Below are 14,443 nucleotides of genomic sequence, written 5' to 3' on the forward strand. Positions count from 1 at the left end.
GAACTCTTAATTTAAGTGAGGTCTCTTGTACAGTACAGCCAGCCTTCACACTTAAAATGTTTTCTTTTTCATACACATCTATCAGTCACCAAACTTCTGATCATACTTAGTCCCAGCCTGATCTTGTTTGAAGCTGAAGGAAATAAATACAGTCTAGGAGAGTAGATGTTTAAAGTTTTATTTCTCTCAGTGGCTGTTTTTATATTCTCACATAAATGCTTGAGATGCAGTGCTGTGAGTCATGAATGCCCATTCTCAGTTGCATATTACAGCCTCAGCAGCAGCATATGCATGGAGTTACTTCAGCTTGTGTGATCCGTCTTGCAAGGGTTCCTCTTGCCCTTGCTTTAAAGGCATAAAAGAAGAAGAATGGAAGTCATATACAGTGTCATGGTTGTCATCTGCAGCAGCATAACTTTATGTAAACCGGAAATGCAAGGTCTAGCTGATTCCAACCTCTGTTGAAGGAGAAGAGGCATAGTTTTAAGTGGTCACAAAAAGAAAAAGTTGTTTTCTCTTATGACTGGTATTTGGTCATCCTTTGACATGTTTAGTCCAGAGGGGGATTTGTCACATGGTAGTGACCTATGAAAATGTAGGATGTGAGAGAGGAAGAGCGTTTTCCAAGTGCTACCTTCTCCTGGCAGCATCAGGTTAAGATGGCTACCAAAAGTTTAGTGCTTCTTGCTGGAATGTATTTGCTTTGTGTTATTTTAATCTTACTAAAATGTCATTCCCTATTGTCTGTCCATCTCTTCTCTGTTAGCAGGCATAAAAAAGAAGGAAGACAGAGTTATGTGAAGGGGGGTCTCTGCAGTTATTCTTTGACTTTGACTGTTGTCTGTGGGAGTAGATTATATTCTTGATGTGAAACTGCTTCAGTCTTGTGACCAATAAGACCACTAATCCAGACACAAATTAGCTTTTCAGTGGAACATATAACACTGTGGTTGTGTTCCGTACTGGATTTTCAATATTTTGCATTTCCAATTTTTTTACTTGGTTTTACTTGGTTTTACTTGGTTTTACTTTACTATTTTATCTATTTCTTCTCTTTGCAGATACAAATGACTATTCTTTAAATTGAACCATGAGTCTTGCATTACATGATCTGCTTGTTTGTTGTCGTCGCCTTGAAAATGAGAAAGCTGTGGAGCGAAGGGTAACAAGTTTTCTTTTGGGGTGTGTACGTCAATTAGCAATGAAGGGAATAATTAAATTTTTTTTTATTGAAATACATTTTCAGAAGGAAGTTGAAAATTTCAAGAGACTTCTCCGTGATTCTGAAACAGTTCGCCAGCTGGACCGGAATTCTGATTCTAAACAAGGAAAGCAACTTAACTGGGATGCTGTATTTAGGTAGTTTCTTTTTTTTCTTTGTGAATGGTTGCAATTTTCTTACATAGAACATCATTCTTTTGTTAAAGTTTTTTGTGTTGCTGAATTCTTCAAGACACAGTAAAAGGACTGTGGCTTGTGAATGAAAAAATGATGTACTGAGGTTTGTAGAGGCCAATCTTTGATACAGTCTGCATCAGGTGTACTATAAGATTGGACTGAGCATGAGTGTGGTAACTTCTTACAGGAGCTTTGACCACTGTTAAATTTCATGTTAAAAGCTGATCTGAAGTATTAGTTTTTATATAATGAAAACTAGTCTGATCAGCTTTTCATTATGTTTTTTAATTGGACATCATTGGAATAGTTCTTGTTTTATAGGTGTACCAAAAATATCATCAGAAGTATTTGATAAATTTTATATGTTGCTTGGTGGTCAATTACACATGAAATACACTGGAGGAATACAAAAATAGAAACTCTAAACTGAATACAAATGGTAGGCCCAAAAATCTGTAGTAATTGCCAGTGACAAAGGCAGTGAAAAATCTAATCTATTCATAGATCTAAAATATAATCCATATATTAACTTTAGATCATGGAGAAATAGGACTTTAAAGGTTTTCCTCAATAAAAACAATGGTAAGTATTTCTTATTATTTTACTGTATAATGTTGCAGCATAAATAAAAAGATGGCTTTGGGTTTTTTTACTGATTTTAAATTTTATGTTTATCATGATGCAAAGTTTAAAGGAAAGTTTGGTTCCTATTCGAGTTACTTCTGGATTATCTTCAAAACTTACAGGTCCTTTTATAGACTATTTCCGTCATGCTTGAATTGTAATATATATCAGTTGGTTTTAATCTTTGATAATTAGAATTGTGAGAAGAACAGGAACTGGCATTTTAGACTAAAACAGCATTTACCTATTTTACTTCAGTCATAAGTGAGCAGATCCTTGGTTAATATCTCTTTTTATTTTTGAAGTGTCTTGCAGAAATATTTTCAGAAGGAAATTAAAAATCTGCAGCAGACAAAACCGAATGCGTCTGCTTCAACCCAAACTATGAGACAGAAAAAGATACAAGAAGTTGGAAGCCTGGTCAAATACTTCATCAGATGTGCTAATAAAAGTCAGTAATTTGTATTATCATATAGAGTTACTGTTTTAGTTTACTACTTTGCTTTCAACTTTGAATTTTTACCAGTTGCTAGTGTAGGGTTCATCTTGCTCTCTTACAGATGTTTACTATTTAAATATCTTAATGTGAATCAGTCCTTTGTGCTCCTTCTCTGTCCTTGTTGATGTTCACAGTTCCTTTTTCTAATTATTCAATTTGTCTATAACTGATATATTTTCTCATTTTTTCTCGTAAAAAACCAACCCAAAAAACCATGGGTTGGTTTTTTTTCTTTTTTATTAAATAACATTTACAAACAATTACAGATTTATTTGGGTTAATTTGGGTTAATTAAGCAGTCTCCTGTTGTTTCTTCATGTAGGAGGACCCAGGCTGAAATGTCAGGAACTTTTGATTTATGTCATGGAAATTATAAGAGATCCGACAAGCTGTGCTGCATATGGTTCTGACTGTAGTAACATACTCCTAAAAGACATCCTCTCAGTAAGGAAATACTGGTGTGAGATATCCCAGCAGCAGTGGTCAGGTAACATTTTTAAACCTACTTAGAAATGTCTTTTCCTACTACAGAAATGTGTTTAGATGCATTTTAATTTGGTTGAGGCCCTGTGGTGTGCGATACTACCCAAAATATGGAGTAAAGCAGTGTCAGCCTTGAAGGCTTACAGTTGAAATAAACAAAGCAACAAAGATTAGGAATTGATTTTTTTTTTCTTTCTGCATACTGTTTATTGTTTGCTGCATTTATATACAGTCAGACTATGTCTGCATGGTCTGCACGGGGCTTAACACCTATAGGAAATCCACAGAATTTGTGTGCTGGAGAAAACCTCAGTAAAGCTAGTGTTAGTGTGCAGTTGTCTGCAAATTATTAGGAACTGACTGGTATAGGTTTGATATAGTTAATGTATTGCTATTATGTTTTATTATCTGAGTTTTGATGGCTCATGAAGGTCCTAAAAAAAATTGAATTGATGTTCTTATACGTACGTCGTATGTAAAGAAAAACTATAAAGCTTAAGATGTAAATAGCAAAAAACACATGTAAAAGTTGCATAATGATGGAGCATGCAACCTGAACTGAGTGGAAATGCACAGATACTTTTTCACTTTTCAGAGCATTGGATTTTACTCCAATTTGATGGTTCATTTATTTAGCATGAAGAAGAACGTTTGTGTATTCTGAATTATCTGACATCTACTAACCTCTCATCTCACCTTTTTACATTTGTTGCTGGTATTTTGAAAAGCAAAAAGGATATTAGAAGTTTTATAGTCTAGTTTGTTGGATGTTGCATGCACAATTGTGGAGAAAATTTGGAAGTACTGTCTGTAGTGGAGTGCTTTGAAGTCAGAGTTTGGATTTCTGAAAAGCATTTTATGAGAAAATGCTCTGCTCTGCAGCTTGAAGAGAGTGGCTTAACTACAGAATAGAAATAAGCCTGCAAAGAACTCGGAAGAGGGATCTGGTGATGCTGGGAGTGAAAAGGGAGGCAAAAAAACCCTGCTGAAGGCTGGCAAAGCAAAGCGACTGAAATGGAATCATTCAGGGTTGGAGGTTCCTGGAACAGTTCAAGGCCAGGTGGGATGGAGCTGTGAGCAACCTGGTCTAGTGAAAAGTGTCCCTGCCCATGGCAGGGGTGTTGAAACTAAGTGATCTTTGTGGCCTTTTCCAACCTAAATCCTTCTATGATTCTATGTGGCTGGGTAATTAAAGAGCCTGAGGATGAGATCTCTGAAGTTAAAGAAGTTGGTACAATTTGGCTGTGGAGATAGAACTGGAAGTTGAAGATTGAAGGGAAAGCTGGAACTGTGTGGGAGCACTGCCTGAGACTAGGAATGCTGTCAGCCACCCCGTTGGAACAGAAAGCAAAGACAAGGAGGCTGGAAGCTGGAGTTCAGAGTAATAAATAGGAAACAAGAACTGGGTACTTAGGTAGAATTGAGCCTAAATGGGTAGGGAATGAGGCAAGAAGCCAGGAGCCTATGGGGGTTGCAATGTGGTGGTTAGTTTGTTTAGGAACATGGAAGTTAGGAACATGGATTCTGTGTATGGACAGAAACTGGAAGCATGACAGAACAAATTCTGACATTAGATCATAAGGGGCACAGTGTAATTTAGTTACAGGAGTGAGGCAGGACTGAAGACTATAAATCTAAAGGAAGAGAACCTTTAATCCATTAAAGGAAACAAGTCGCTTTTATTAAATGAGAGATATATGAGCTTTGTAAAGGTTACCATAACCTTTTTTAGTGATTCTACCTTAATGCTTGCTTATAACTCTTGGGGTACAATGTGGAAGTCAGATTTCTCTTTATAAAATCAGGGGTCTGGTGCAGTTGAAAGTAAAAACATAGATTCCAGCTCTTAACTACACAGTGGTGGTTGCTATGTCTTTATTGCATTATTTTTCATCAAGGTTTTTTTTATGTAATCCTCTATGATATATATGTTTTTATATATTCGTGTATTTTTTTAATACATTTGCAGAGTTCCTGATCCTGTATAGCCAATTATACCTCAAACCTTCTGGAAATATTAGTAGAGTCTTGGTGGCTAGGATAATTCACACACTTATGAGGGGGTACTGCTTCCAGACTGATGGGTCGAGTTCTGACATGCTTATCTTCTTTTCAAAAGCGATGCAGTCTGCAAGGTATGCAAGTGCTCCTTTTGTATGCTAATACCTACTTTTAGAACATAAGTAATTTTAAGTATTTGGGATTGGACTTGAGTAATAACAGGTAATACTTCTTTAGATATATTTTGTTCTCTCTTTAAATGCCAATTTAGTAACTTCTTTAAAAAACTAATAACTTCTGCATTTGTTAGGCAAATAATATGTAATTACTTGCTAGTATTTACATTTAAACAGTTCTTATGAAAAAAATTAGATTGTTTCTTTTGGAAATGTACATGTCTGATTTATGTTACAGACAGGAGAAGAATAGTGCAGGCCTGGATCATATTGTTGGAGCAATGAATATCTTCTGCAATAAGTTTGCTGACAACTGTCGCCTACGGATTTGTAAAGTAGGGGAAGAAATTTTGCCTACGTTGCTTTATATATGGACTCACTATAGACCAAAGGATTCCCTGAAGAAATCAGTAATTGAGTTATTTCGTCTCCAAGTTCATATTCATCATCCAAAGGGTGCAAAAACTCAGGGAAGAGGTACAATAAAAAGCTCCATTTTTTTTTCTATTGCTGTATGTCATTGTTGAATTTACTGTGCCAACTCTGAATTTTGATACCGAGTCTTGGAAACATTGATGGAAGTGATGATTATCTGCCAGTAGTTTTATGCCATAGGTTAATACTGAGTGAAAATGAAAAAGGGTTTTCAAATTTTATGCACTAAGAATATTAGTTGTGTTAAGCCCTTTAAAACCCGGGGGGGGGGGGGTTGGGGTTTTTTTTTAGTCAAAAGGTGATTTTATTTGCTAAATCACTAAGTCTTTGGGGAAGGGAAATAATTATTTAGATTGAGTTTAGATTGCCACGTATTTTGGTATCTTACCAGGTCTATTTAAGACCAGAAATTACTACTCTCAATTAAGTGTGCCTTATACTATAAAACTGCTCAGAGAATATCACTCAGTAATTGTGTTTGTCGTGGCCTATTTCAGTTCTCACATAATTTTTGTAAGGATATTTTTTTGTGCTTTGTACAAATCTATCCATTGCATTTCACTGTATATTTTCCAGTTAGATGAAGAATTGTTTACTAGAAACATAATTCCTAACTTAATTACTTGTATGTGCTGATTAAGTTCTCTCTTTTTCACTTTTTAACTTTATCCATTCTCCATTATAGAACTTGCTTTGCAGACCTATATTTGTTGAACTTTATATGCTTTACTCTGATTTTGGCTGTATTTTGCACTGCCTAGGTAGGTTTACATACTGAGTGGGTGATACACATTATGTTTTCATTGGTTTTGCATATACAGGTGCATATGACTTTACAAAATGGCAAAGTATCTTGCATAACCTGTATGATCTTCTGGTGAATGAAATAAATCTCATCAGTAGTAGAGGAAAGTATTCTTCAGGCTTACGTAATATTGCTGTAAAGGAAAATTTAATTGAGTTAATGGCTGATATTTGTCATCAGGTAACTTTTTTTTTAATATAAACTTGACTATGTAATTACTGAGTTGTATGTTTTGCTTTTTAAAGTAATACGACTTAATTATTCCTCAGAATAATTTACTGAGGTATTTATATCTGTGTTTTATTGTGTATCGTTGTTAATTTTGTACAGCTTAGAAGTGTAGTATGCTGGATTTCACTAGTGTTTCTTGTTAGGCTATAAGCAGAGGTCTTGTTATAGTAAGGAATAATAAATAATAATTCTGGTTCCCTCTTAGAAGACTTTATACACAGTAAAGAATGGACTAATTTAGGTTGGCATTTCAGTTTTCTTGTAAATACTGCTTTTTTTTTTTTTCATTTGTATATTTTTAAATTTCTCTTAATAAAAGGTTTTTACAGAGGATACCAAAGTCCTTGAAATTACCCAGTCCTATGCCGTTACACAAAGAGAGCCCAGTGAGGACACAGTACCAAACAAGCGCAGGAGGATTGAACTAGGCTGGGAGGTCATTCGAGACAACATGCAAATATCCCAGAAGGATTTTGATGTCATACCTTGGTAATAACATCTTTACGTGAAAGAAGTATCACTCCAGACATCTTTTTACGTTTAACATTCTCCTGAATATGTTGTGCGTTCAAGTTGGGTGTCTGCACATGCTGTAATCATATATCTAAGTACTGAACTTAGATTCTCACAGTTTTTGGAAAGCAGTGAGTACTGGTCTTGGTACTTTTGCTTTATGAGTATTAGGAAATAAACATGATATTTACTGCTGTCTTAATCTGGCTGTGTTATAGCATAGCAACCGTTAACAGTTTGGCCATTTTGGACTAGTTCATGCAGTTTTCTGTAATACCTGGCCTGAAAACTGTTGCAAGGCCTGGCTTTTTACCTTGGACTTTGATTGAGGAGTATTTGCTTCCCACAAACTTCAAGTTTTGCTGACTGTTGCAGGAGGACTGTAGCAGTGAGTTAGCAAGGAGTCAAGTTACTATTAAAAGACCAAAGATGGACTTTTCCAGAACCTACCAGTTGTAACCCTAAGCCCAGGCATGTTGATTGTTTAGCTAAAATAGATTACACTGGATGTTTTTTGCTGTTATTGTTCCTCTCTGTCTTTCTGACTTTTCTTGGAAACTGCAGTACAAGATACCAGAGCAGCATAGCTGCTTATGGATTGCTTCCTGCACTGGGGTGGCAGGTTTGTGTGAGTGTGTGTTTACTGCTTGCAGTATTGGGGCAAAATGGCTGTTTAGGATCCAGTTGAGAAGTTAACATGCTATTCTGTGTGGAGGTGCCAATGGCCAAGAAATACTGCAGGTACTGTAATTTCATAGAATCATCGAATATCCTGAGTTTGGAAGGGACCCAGAAGGGGTCCTGGCCCTGCACAGGACAGCCCCAAGAATCCCACCATGTTTTTGACTCTAGCTGCAACCATTGATATAAACTAAAGCCTTCCAGCTTACCATCCCCAGCTAAACATCTTTTCCTATCTGCAGAGATGTTGCTGTAATGTTTTCCTATTCATGTAATTTCACGTTTGAGGTCCTTCTCTGTGTCAGAGTTTACAACAGGCTAGTCCAGAAGAAGGAGAAAAATATTTTTTTTGGCCTGAAAATTTCCTTACTTGTGGTCAGAAGTGTGTGAACTTGGCTTGTAAGAAATCAAAAATCAATGAAGTCAGTTGTAAGAAATTATTAGTGATAGTGAGGCTAGATGTGCAGACTTTACAAGTGAAAATGGTAGAAATATTGAATCTTTATATTTTGATAGTAAAGAAATCAGCTCAGTACTGGAAAGTATAAACATGAAATGGCAATTGGAGAAGGCTTTGTTAATTTACTGCTGAAAACGCAAATTTATGTATGTTTACTTAATTGCTTCACTTTGTATTTTCAAGGTTACAGATTACAATTCGATTAATATCAAAGTATCCCATGAGTCTTCCTAGCAGTGAGCTACCTCCCTTACTCAATGTACTTCACCAGTTACTGCCTCAGCAGCGCCGAGGAGAGAGGACCCCATACGTGCTTAAGTGTCTCACAGAGGTAGCTTTGTGCCAAAACCAGAAAACTGATTTGAAAAGCACCCACAAGTTGGAGCTCCAGAGAACCTGGGCAAAGATTTGGACTCTTATCATTCGCAGCGTAAACTTCCAGCAAATCGAAGTGGAGAGCTTTGGGCTGCTTGGAGCTATGATTCAAGGAAACCTTGTCGTAACAGATAAAGAACTCTGGAAGATCTTTTCAGGACCTGCATGCAAACCTTCAAGGTAAAATGAAAGTAAGGGTAGTGTTTTGGATTCGATTCACATTCCTCTTTATTGTGCCACCAAAATCACTGTGTTACTCAATATTATCATTGTTGTGGCTCTATTTCTGTTTAAGAACTGCAAACATTTGTCTTTTAAGCATTTGAAGTGACCATAGGTATGTAGGTTTGAAAGCAAGAGGCAGAAGAGGAAAGGCAAGCATCTTCACATTTAAAATGGACTAAAAATTTAAAATCTGACTGGCAGATCTGTTGATTTTTTGAAGTTAAAAAGTATGTTTTCTTCTAAATTTTTATTCTGAAATAAGTGTTCTGAAGCAGTCTTTAAAATAGATCAGAAATGTCTGTAGTAGCCAAGAAAAATGAAAATGTGAAGATTTTAATGAAAGCGTTAACCAATGTGCATGCTTATGTCCTGGATGCTTCCTGTGCATGCAGAAATACTGACTTTGCTTTAGAGTGCTGATCAACAAATACCACATTGTTTCTCACAAATCCTGTTCCATTTTTGTTACAGTTCTTCTGTATGTTGTTTATCATTAGTGATGTCTACCTATTCAGTGCCAGAAAATTTGGACACAGGAATAGAACATAATTCTGAAAGAAATCTAGATTCCGCATTAAGGGAGGCAATAATGAAATGGGTCCTGTCCTGCAATTTGGAGGAAGAGATAGAAGAATGTGCAGAATTGCCTCCTGTACTCTGCAGGTAAAGTCCTTGGGGCATAATTTTATGTGTAAGCTCACCCTATAACACAGAAGACCACGCAGGGAAAAGTGTATTCCGTTAATGCAGAATTCAATTACGTTAATGTTTCTGTAGAGTTTATGGGGTTTTTAAGCTTACTGTAGAATGTCATTCTGGGGACCTAATATCTGTCTATATAATTTCAGGTACATGATCTATGTGTTAGAAATATTCAGTGTAAATTTAGGTTTTTCTTCAGGAAAACTGTTAATCTGCCTAATGTTTGATGCACTTCAGGAATCTTAAGAGCTTGTCTAATTGCAAGACAATATAAAAACATTTTCTTTCTTTACAGTGATTTCCCTCATCTTGTATTACAAAAAATTCTTGTGAGTCTCACAATGAAGAACTGTAGAGCTGCTATGAACTTCTTCCAAAATGATGCTAAATGGTATGTTTTTAAATTAATCATTATAGATACTTAAGCTAGGAATGCTGCTGCGTGTTTCACTGATGTATATGTTCAAGCTTTTGGACTATGTCTAGTTTCCTCTTAATGAAACTAAAATGTGTATCAATTGTTCTAATGCAGGATAAGACTTTCCTACTGGAAGTTAAAAATACTGCTTTTAGGGGTTTTATGAATTTCCGCTCCAGCTGTGTAAAGTAGATTGAGGTCAGCGATCTTAACACAAAAAAGATGCTGCCATATGAACTGCAGTAGGAGATATGATCTGTTTGCAGGCTTCATGTTTCCTTGCAGTTGAGTTAGAGCTAAAATGGTAGCGTCCATTCCACAGTGAAAGTCATGTCAGAAATTAAAGGTCAACCAGAGTTTGGAAGCACAAAAGGATAAATTATTTTGCTTTTGTTTATTTCTTCTATTTAAATAGTACTTTTAAAGACTTGTAAGTTGTATACTAGCTGCTAAAGTAAAAACTATATCTCTTCTTCAAGTGAGCAACATGTGCAGAGTAAAGAAGAAAACAATTTTTCTGATGTCGAAGAACTGTACCTGCAGACAACATTTGACGAAATGGATATTTTCACTAACTTTGCAGTAAATGTTGCAGATAAAAATGTGACTGGTTCAAGACTTACCATCAACCAAAATCTTAGGGAAACACTGGAGAACTGCCTTTTAGCAATGTCAGAAAAGCTTTTAAGCAGTTGTGCTCCTAAGGTAAGTTAGAAATTACTGTTACATCCTTACATTTGCGCTCCCAAGCAATATATTTTCAAGGCAAAGTGTATGGATTTTCATTCCTTCTGCTATTAATAATGAACCAAAAACATTTAAAAATTGTATCCAGTAATATAAAATAGAGAAGTCTCTATTTATTTACATAATTCACAAAACATCCATAGTTTTCATAAGTATGAGTGAGTATGTAGTAGCTGTATCAAAGTGTAAGCATGTGCAAAGTTGCCACATAAATCAGTTACCCTGCTTTTGTGATGTTGGTTTCAACTTCTGTGCCCCTGTAATGCTGCAAGTTCTTTCTGGTTTTCAGCCGAATTAGCCTGAGACATAGAGTTCTTAAATAGGTTTTGTAAAAAGATGCAGCTCTCTAAAGGAGTAATTGTAAAGAAAGCTGCAAATGTGGGCTACATGTAAAAGAGTACAGCCATTGCTCAAGGGAACTGGTTATCTCCCTCTACTCTTTGCCTTTAGATGGCATCAGAAATACTGCACCCAGTTTTGGGCCTTCCAGTACAAAACAGACATGTAATGCCTTCAGTGGAGGCCACTGAGATGGTGGGAGCTCCAGCACTTGACCCTGTGAGGGAAGACAGAGGAAACTGGGCTTGTTCAGCCTGCAGCAGAAGTGGCTTTTAGGGAAGCCTACCAGTTCCTATAAGATTGTCTAAAAGACAGAGCCATGCTCTTCATACACAGTGCTTCCTGCAATAGGAAGGTGAGACAGAATTCTGTCTGTGTGAGGACAGTCAGTCGGTGGCACAGGTTGCTTCGCCTGAGAGGTCGTGCGGTCTGCATCCTCTGAGGTTTTCAAACCCTGACTGGATCAGGCCTTGAATAACCTGTTGTGACCTTAATCTGACCCTGCTGTATGCAGGAGGTTGGACCAGAGACCTGCTGAGTCTGAACTATCCTGTGATCCAGTTCCTGACCTGCTCGTACTGTCTTGTGTCCTTGCAGAAGGTGAAATAGATAAACAGAGTGCATGCTAAGAGCTTGGAAGTATTGCCATGTCGGAATCTAAAGGAGAGAGGGAATTAGAAGTGGTTTGAAGGATGGAGGCCTAAGGACCATGGGACATACAGCTAGTATTATAACGTGAAGAGCTGAAAGAACTTTTTCAGGAGCTGAGGCAGCTGCCATGCAAAACACTAGGATGCAAATCTTCGTATATAAAGTGTTTAAAAAAGACTAAATAATTCTATGTTTTGTGGTGATAAACCACTGGTATTTATACTGTGTATTTGATTTAGTCTAAGGTTCTTTCTGCTGAACACCTTGTCCGATGTGTCAGTCTCCTGGTTGGTGTTCTTGGTTGCTATTGCTACACTGGTATATTTAAAGAAGAGGATGCCTGTAAATCAGAGTTGTTCCAGAATGCTAAGGTAAGCAGTAATGCATTTGGGAGCTATTAAAAATAAAATGAACCATTAAATATAAATTAATTCTTAAAATTCTGTTCATGTTGACACATTTTCAGAGCATTGATTACTGCTTAGAAAAAGGCAGTTTAGAGAGGTTTGAGTCACTGAAATTGTCAGTGTACTGGTACACCAGTTTTGCAGTGCAGATTATTCTAAATATTGATACATTTCTGAGTCGCACCTTTTAAAAAAATGGAATAATCATGGACATGTAGACAAAGGACTACTTATAGAATAATGAGTCCTTTCATTTCTAGGTCTTTTATGCAGGAATTTAAGATAGTTTGATGATTCAAGCCAGTATGAAGACAGCTATTGCTGCTATTATTATTGTTACTACTACCTGAGGTGGTTTCTTGCTTAAACAGGAACTCCCAAACTTACACATTTTGGAGATATACTGAATTTTTCTTTTGTGATGAAAATATTAGTGTTTCAAGCAGGTCTAGGACATGTTTTTGTCTCTTCTGGAGCAAACTGAGCGAAACGAAAATCATGGAAAAAAGTCTGAACTCAATTTTGATGCACACTGTGAATATCAAAGCTGTATGAATGAGAATCATATCCTTTTGTCTTTATGTGTGTGGTGTATGTGCAAATGTACAATGGAATTTGACTGAGGTTTTTTAACCATGTTGTATTTTTACTAGTCTCTTATTCACTATGCTGGAGAAAGCATTTCTCAGTCAAAAAACAAACTAAATGAAGATACCCAGATCAACTCACTGAGGACTTTGATAATGCAGTGTACAAAATGTTTGTGCAATTGTACCAAGGTAAAGTTTATAAAGGAGTTTATATTTCTTTGTTTATTAATGAGATCACAAAGTTAAATATCATACATATGGCTCCTGGATAAAAATTAATTAGCCTATCTGTACATCTTGCTTTCTTACAGAACAGTGCTAATAAGACATTGTCTAATATATTCCTACGCTTGTTAACATCAAAATTTATGAACGATCTCATAGATATTTGCAAAAATCTGGTAAGTACATTCTGTCTATTTCTAAATACAGTGTTCTTCTATGAGAGGATTGTTTTTACAGCACAGTAATTTGGAGGCAAACCAAGCAAGATACCTATTATTGAAAAAAATCAAAATACATTGAGTTTTATAGAGAATCTCTAACTGGGAACATTTTTCTTTAGCAATGGAACACAGCTTAGGGAAAAAAAGAGAGCAGATGGATAACATGTGATTGAGGTTAGCATTCTAGTTCACATTAAAAAACAAAATTATGCTATTTTTCATTTTTTTAATACTTCATAACAGTGGAAGTATATACAAATAATTCTATAACACATGATGTTTAACTTTAATGCACTTTTGAAGGGGTTTTTTTTGTTGTTTATTATGTGAGTATTTAGCTGTAAATGGCTCACTGGGAAAAGTAGTAGTGTGGCACTTCACTTAAAACTTCTCTTTTTGGCACATTTCTTGTAGTCAGGTCCAGGTGGGCAAATTCCTTTGTTTTTGTAGATGAGGAAGAGCTGAGAGTTTTACCTTCTGTTAACTTGTCATCTGGTAGGGAAAGTAGTAATTAGTGTGTCCCCAAAAAAGTCACATGCCTTTTCATTTCTCTGTAATAGTGAAGCATGATGAGAAGTTTGTGGGTCTTGTAGAGAGAACTGTTTTAAAAAAACTAACACAGAGATTAGTATCTGTCTAAGGAAGCTTATATCCTGAAGAAAATAGTTCAGATGGTTCATATGTGTAGATGACAGGTTTACCCCAAAGGATGAAATTCAGCAATTTCATGTAGCTCTTACTGTCCTCACCTATTCCAGTTTACTGAGGAACTGTAATGTCTCTTCTTGTGCTGTGTCTGCGGTGTTTCTTCTGTCTTTAAAAGCCAACTCTAAAAGGATGTGTTTTTGTCAGATGACAGCTACTGGAAAACCAAGTGTACTGGGAGAAGTGGATCTCAGGAATGATCCTGAGGAGAGTATAGTGGAAGTAGATAACCAGGTATCTGATGATCTATTTGATAATCATTCAGTGACTGACATCAGTGATACAAATGAATCTGGTGATATGCAAACTGTAACAGGTAAGTCTTCTCTATGTCCAAAACTACTTGCAAAAGTTTGATTTTACAAATTGCTCTTTGCTTGAAAGATAGCAAGATACAAAATCATGCTATATTAGTAGTTGAAACAGGTAATGGTTGAACCAGGTACTTCCTAAGCAATTAATTCTCATCAGTGTTTTAAAGATGTTAATGAAGTGTTCTAGCTCTTTTAGAAAGGAGAAATTTATTTTTTAT

At 36.1% G+C, this 14,443-nt stretch overlaps 1 protein-coding gene across 2 annotated transcripts in view; it reads left to right on the top strand.

The window, feature by feature from the left end:
• The first annotated feature begins 1,061 nt into the window (after positions 1-1,061).
• ATM (ATM serine/threonine kinase) overlaps positions 1,062-14,443 on the top strand; it is a 64,155-nt gene continuing 50,773 nt past the window's right edge. For both annotated transcript variants that reach the window (XM_018071385.3, XM_029960932.1), the window contains exons 1-16: positions 1,062-1,162; positions 1,247-1,359; positions 2,328-2,473; positions 2,844-3,008; positions 4,974-5,139; positions 5,420-5,658; positions 6,438-6,601; positions 6,972-7,141; positions 8,490-8,861; positions 9,378-9,569; positions 9,904-9,999; positions 10,506-10,731; positions 12,003-12,134; positions 12,824-12,949; positions 13,072-13,161; positions 14,059-14,227. In XM_018071385.3, coding sequence (XP_017926874.1) covers positions 1,091-1,162; positions 1,247-1,359; positions 2,328-2,473; positions 2,844-3,008; positions 4,974-5,139; positions 5,420-5,658; positions 6,438-6,601; positions 6,972-7,141; positions 8,490-8,861; positions 9,378-9,569; positions 9,904-9,999; positions 10,506-10,731; positions 12,003-12,134; positions 12,824-12,949; positions 13,072-13,161; positions 14,059-14,227 — 2,638 coding nt within the window. In that variant the 5' untranslated portion in view covers positions 1,062-1,090. The remainder of the gene's footprint in view (positions 1,163-1,246; positions 1,360-2,327; positions 2,474-2,843; positions 3,009-4,973; positions 5,140-5,419; positions 5,659-6,437; positions 6,602-6,971; positions 7,142-8,489; positions 8,862-9,377; positions 9,570-9,903; positions 10,000-10,505; positions 10,732-12,002; positions 12,135-12,823; positions 12,950-13,071; positions 13,162-14,058; positions 14,228-14,443) is intronic.

The sequence above is a fragment of the Manacus vitellinus genome, unplaced genomic scaffold, assembly GCF_001715985.3.
Source record: "Manacus vitellinus isolate BGI_N305 unplaced genomic scaffold, ASM171598v3 scaffold_2_pilon, whole genome shotgun sequence".
In the NCBI taxonomy this organism is placed as follows: Eukaryota; Metazoa; Chordata; class Aves; order Passeriformes; family Pipridae; genus Manacus; species Manacus vitellinus.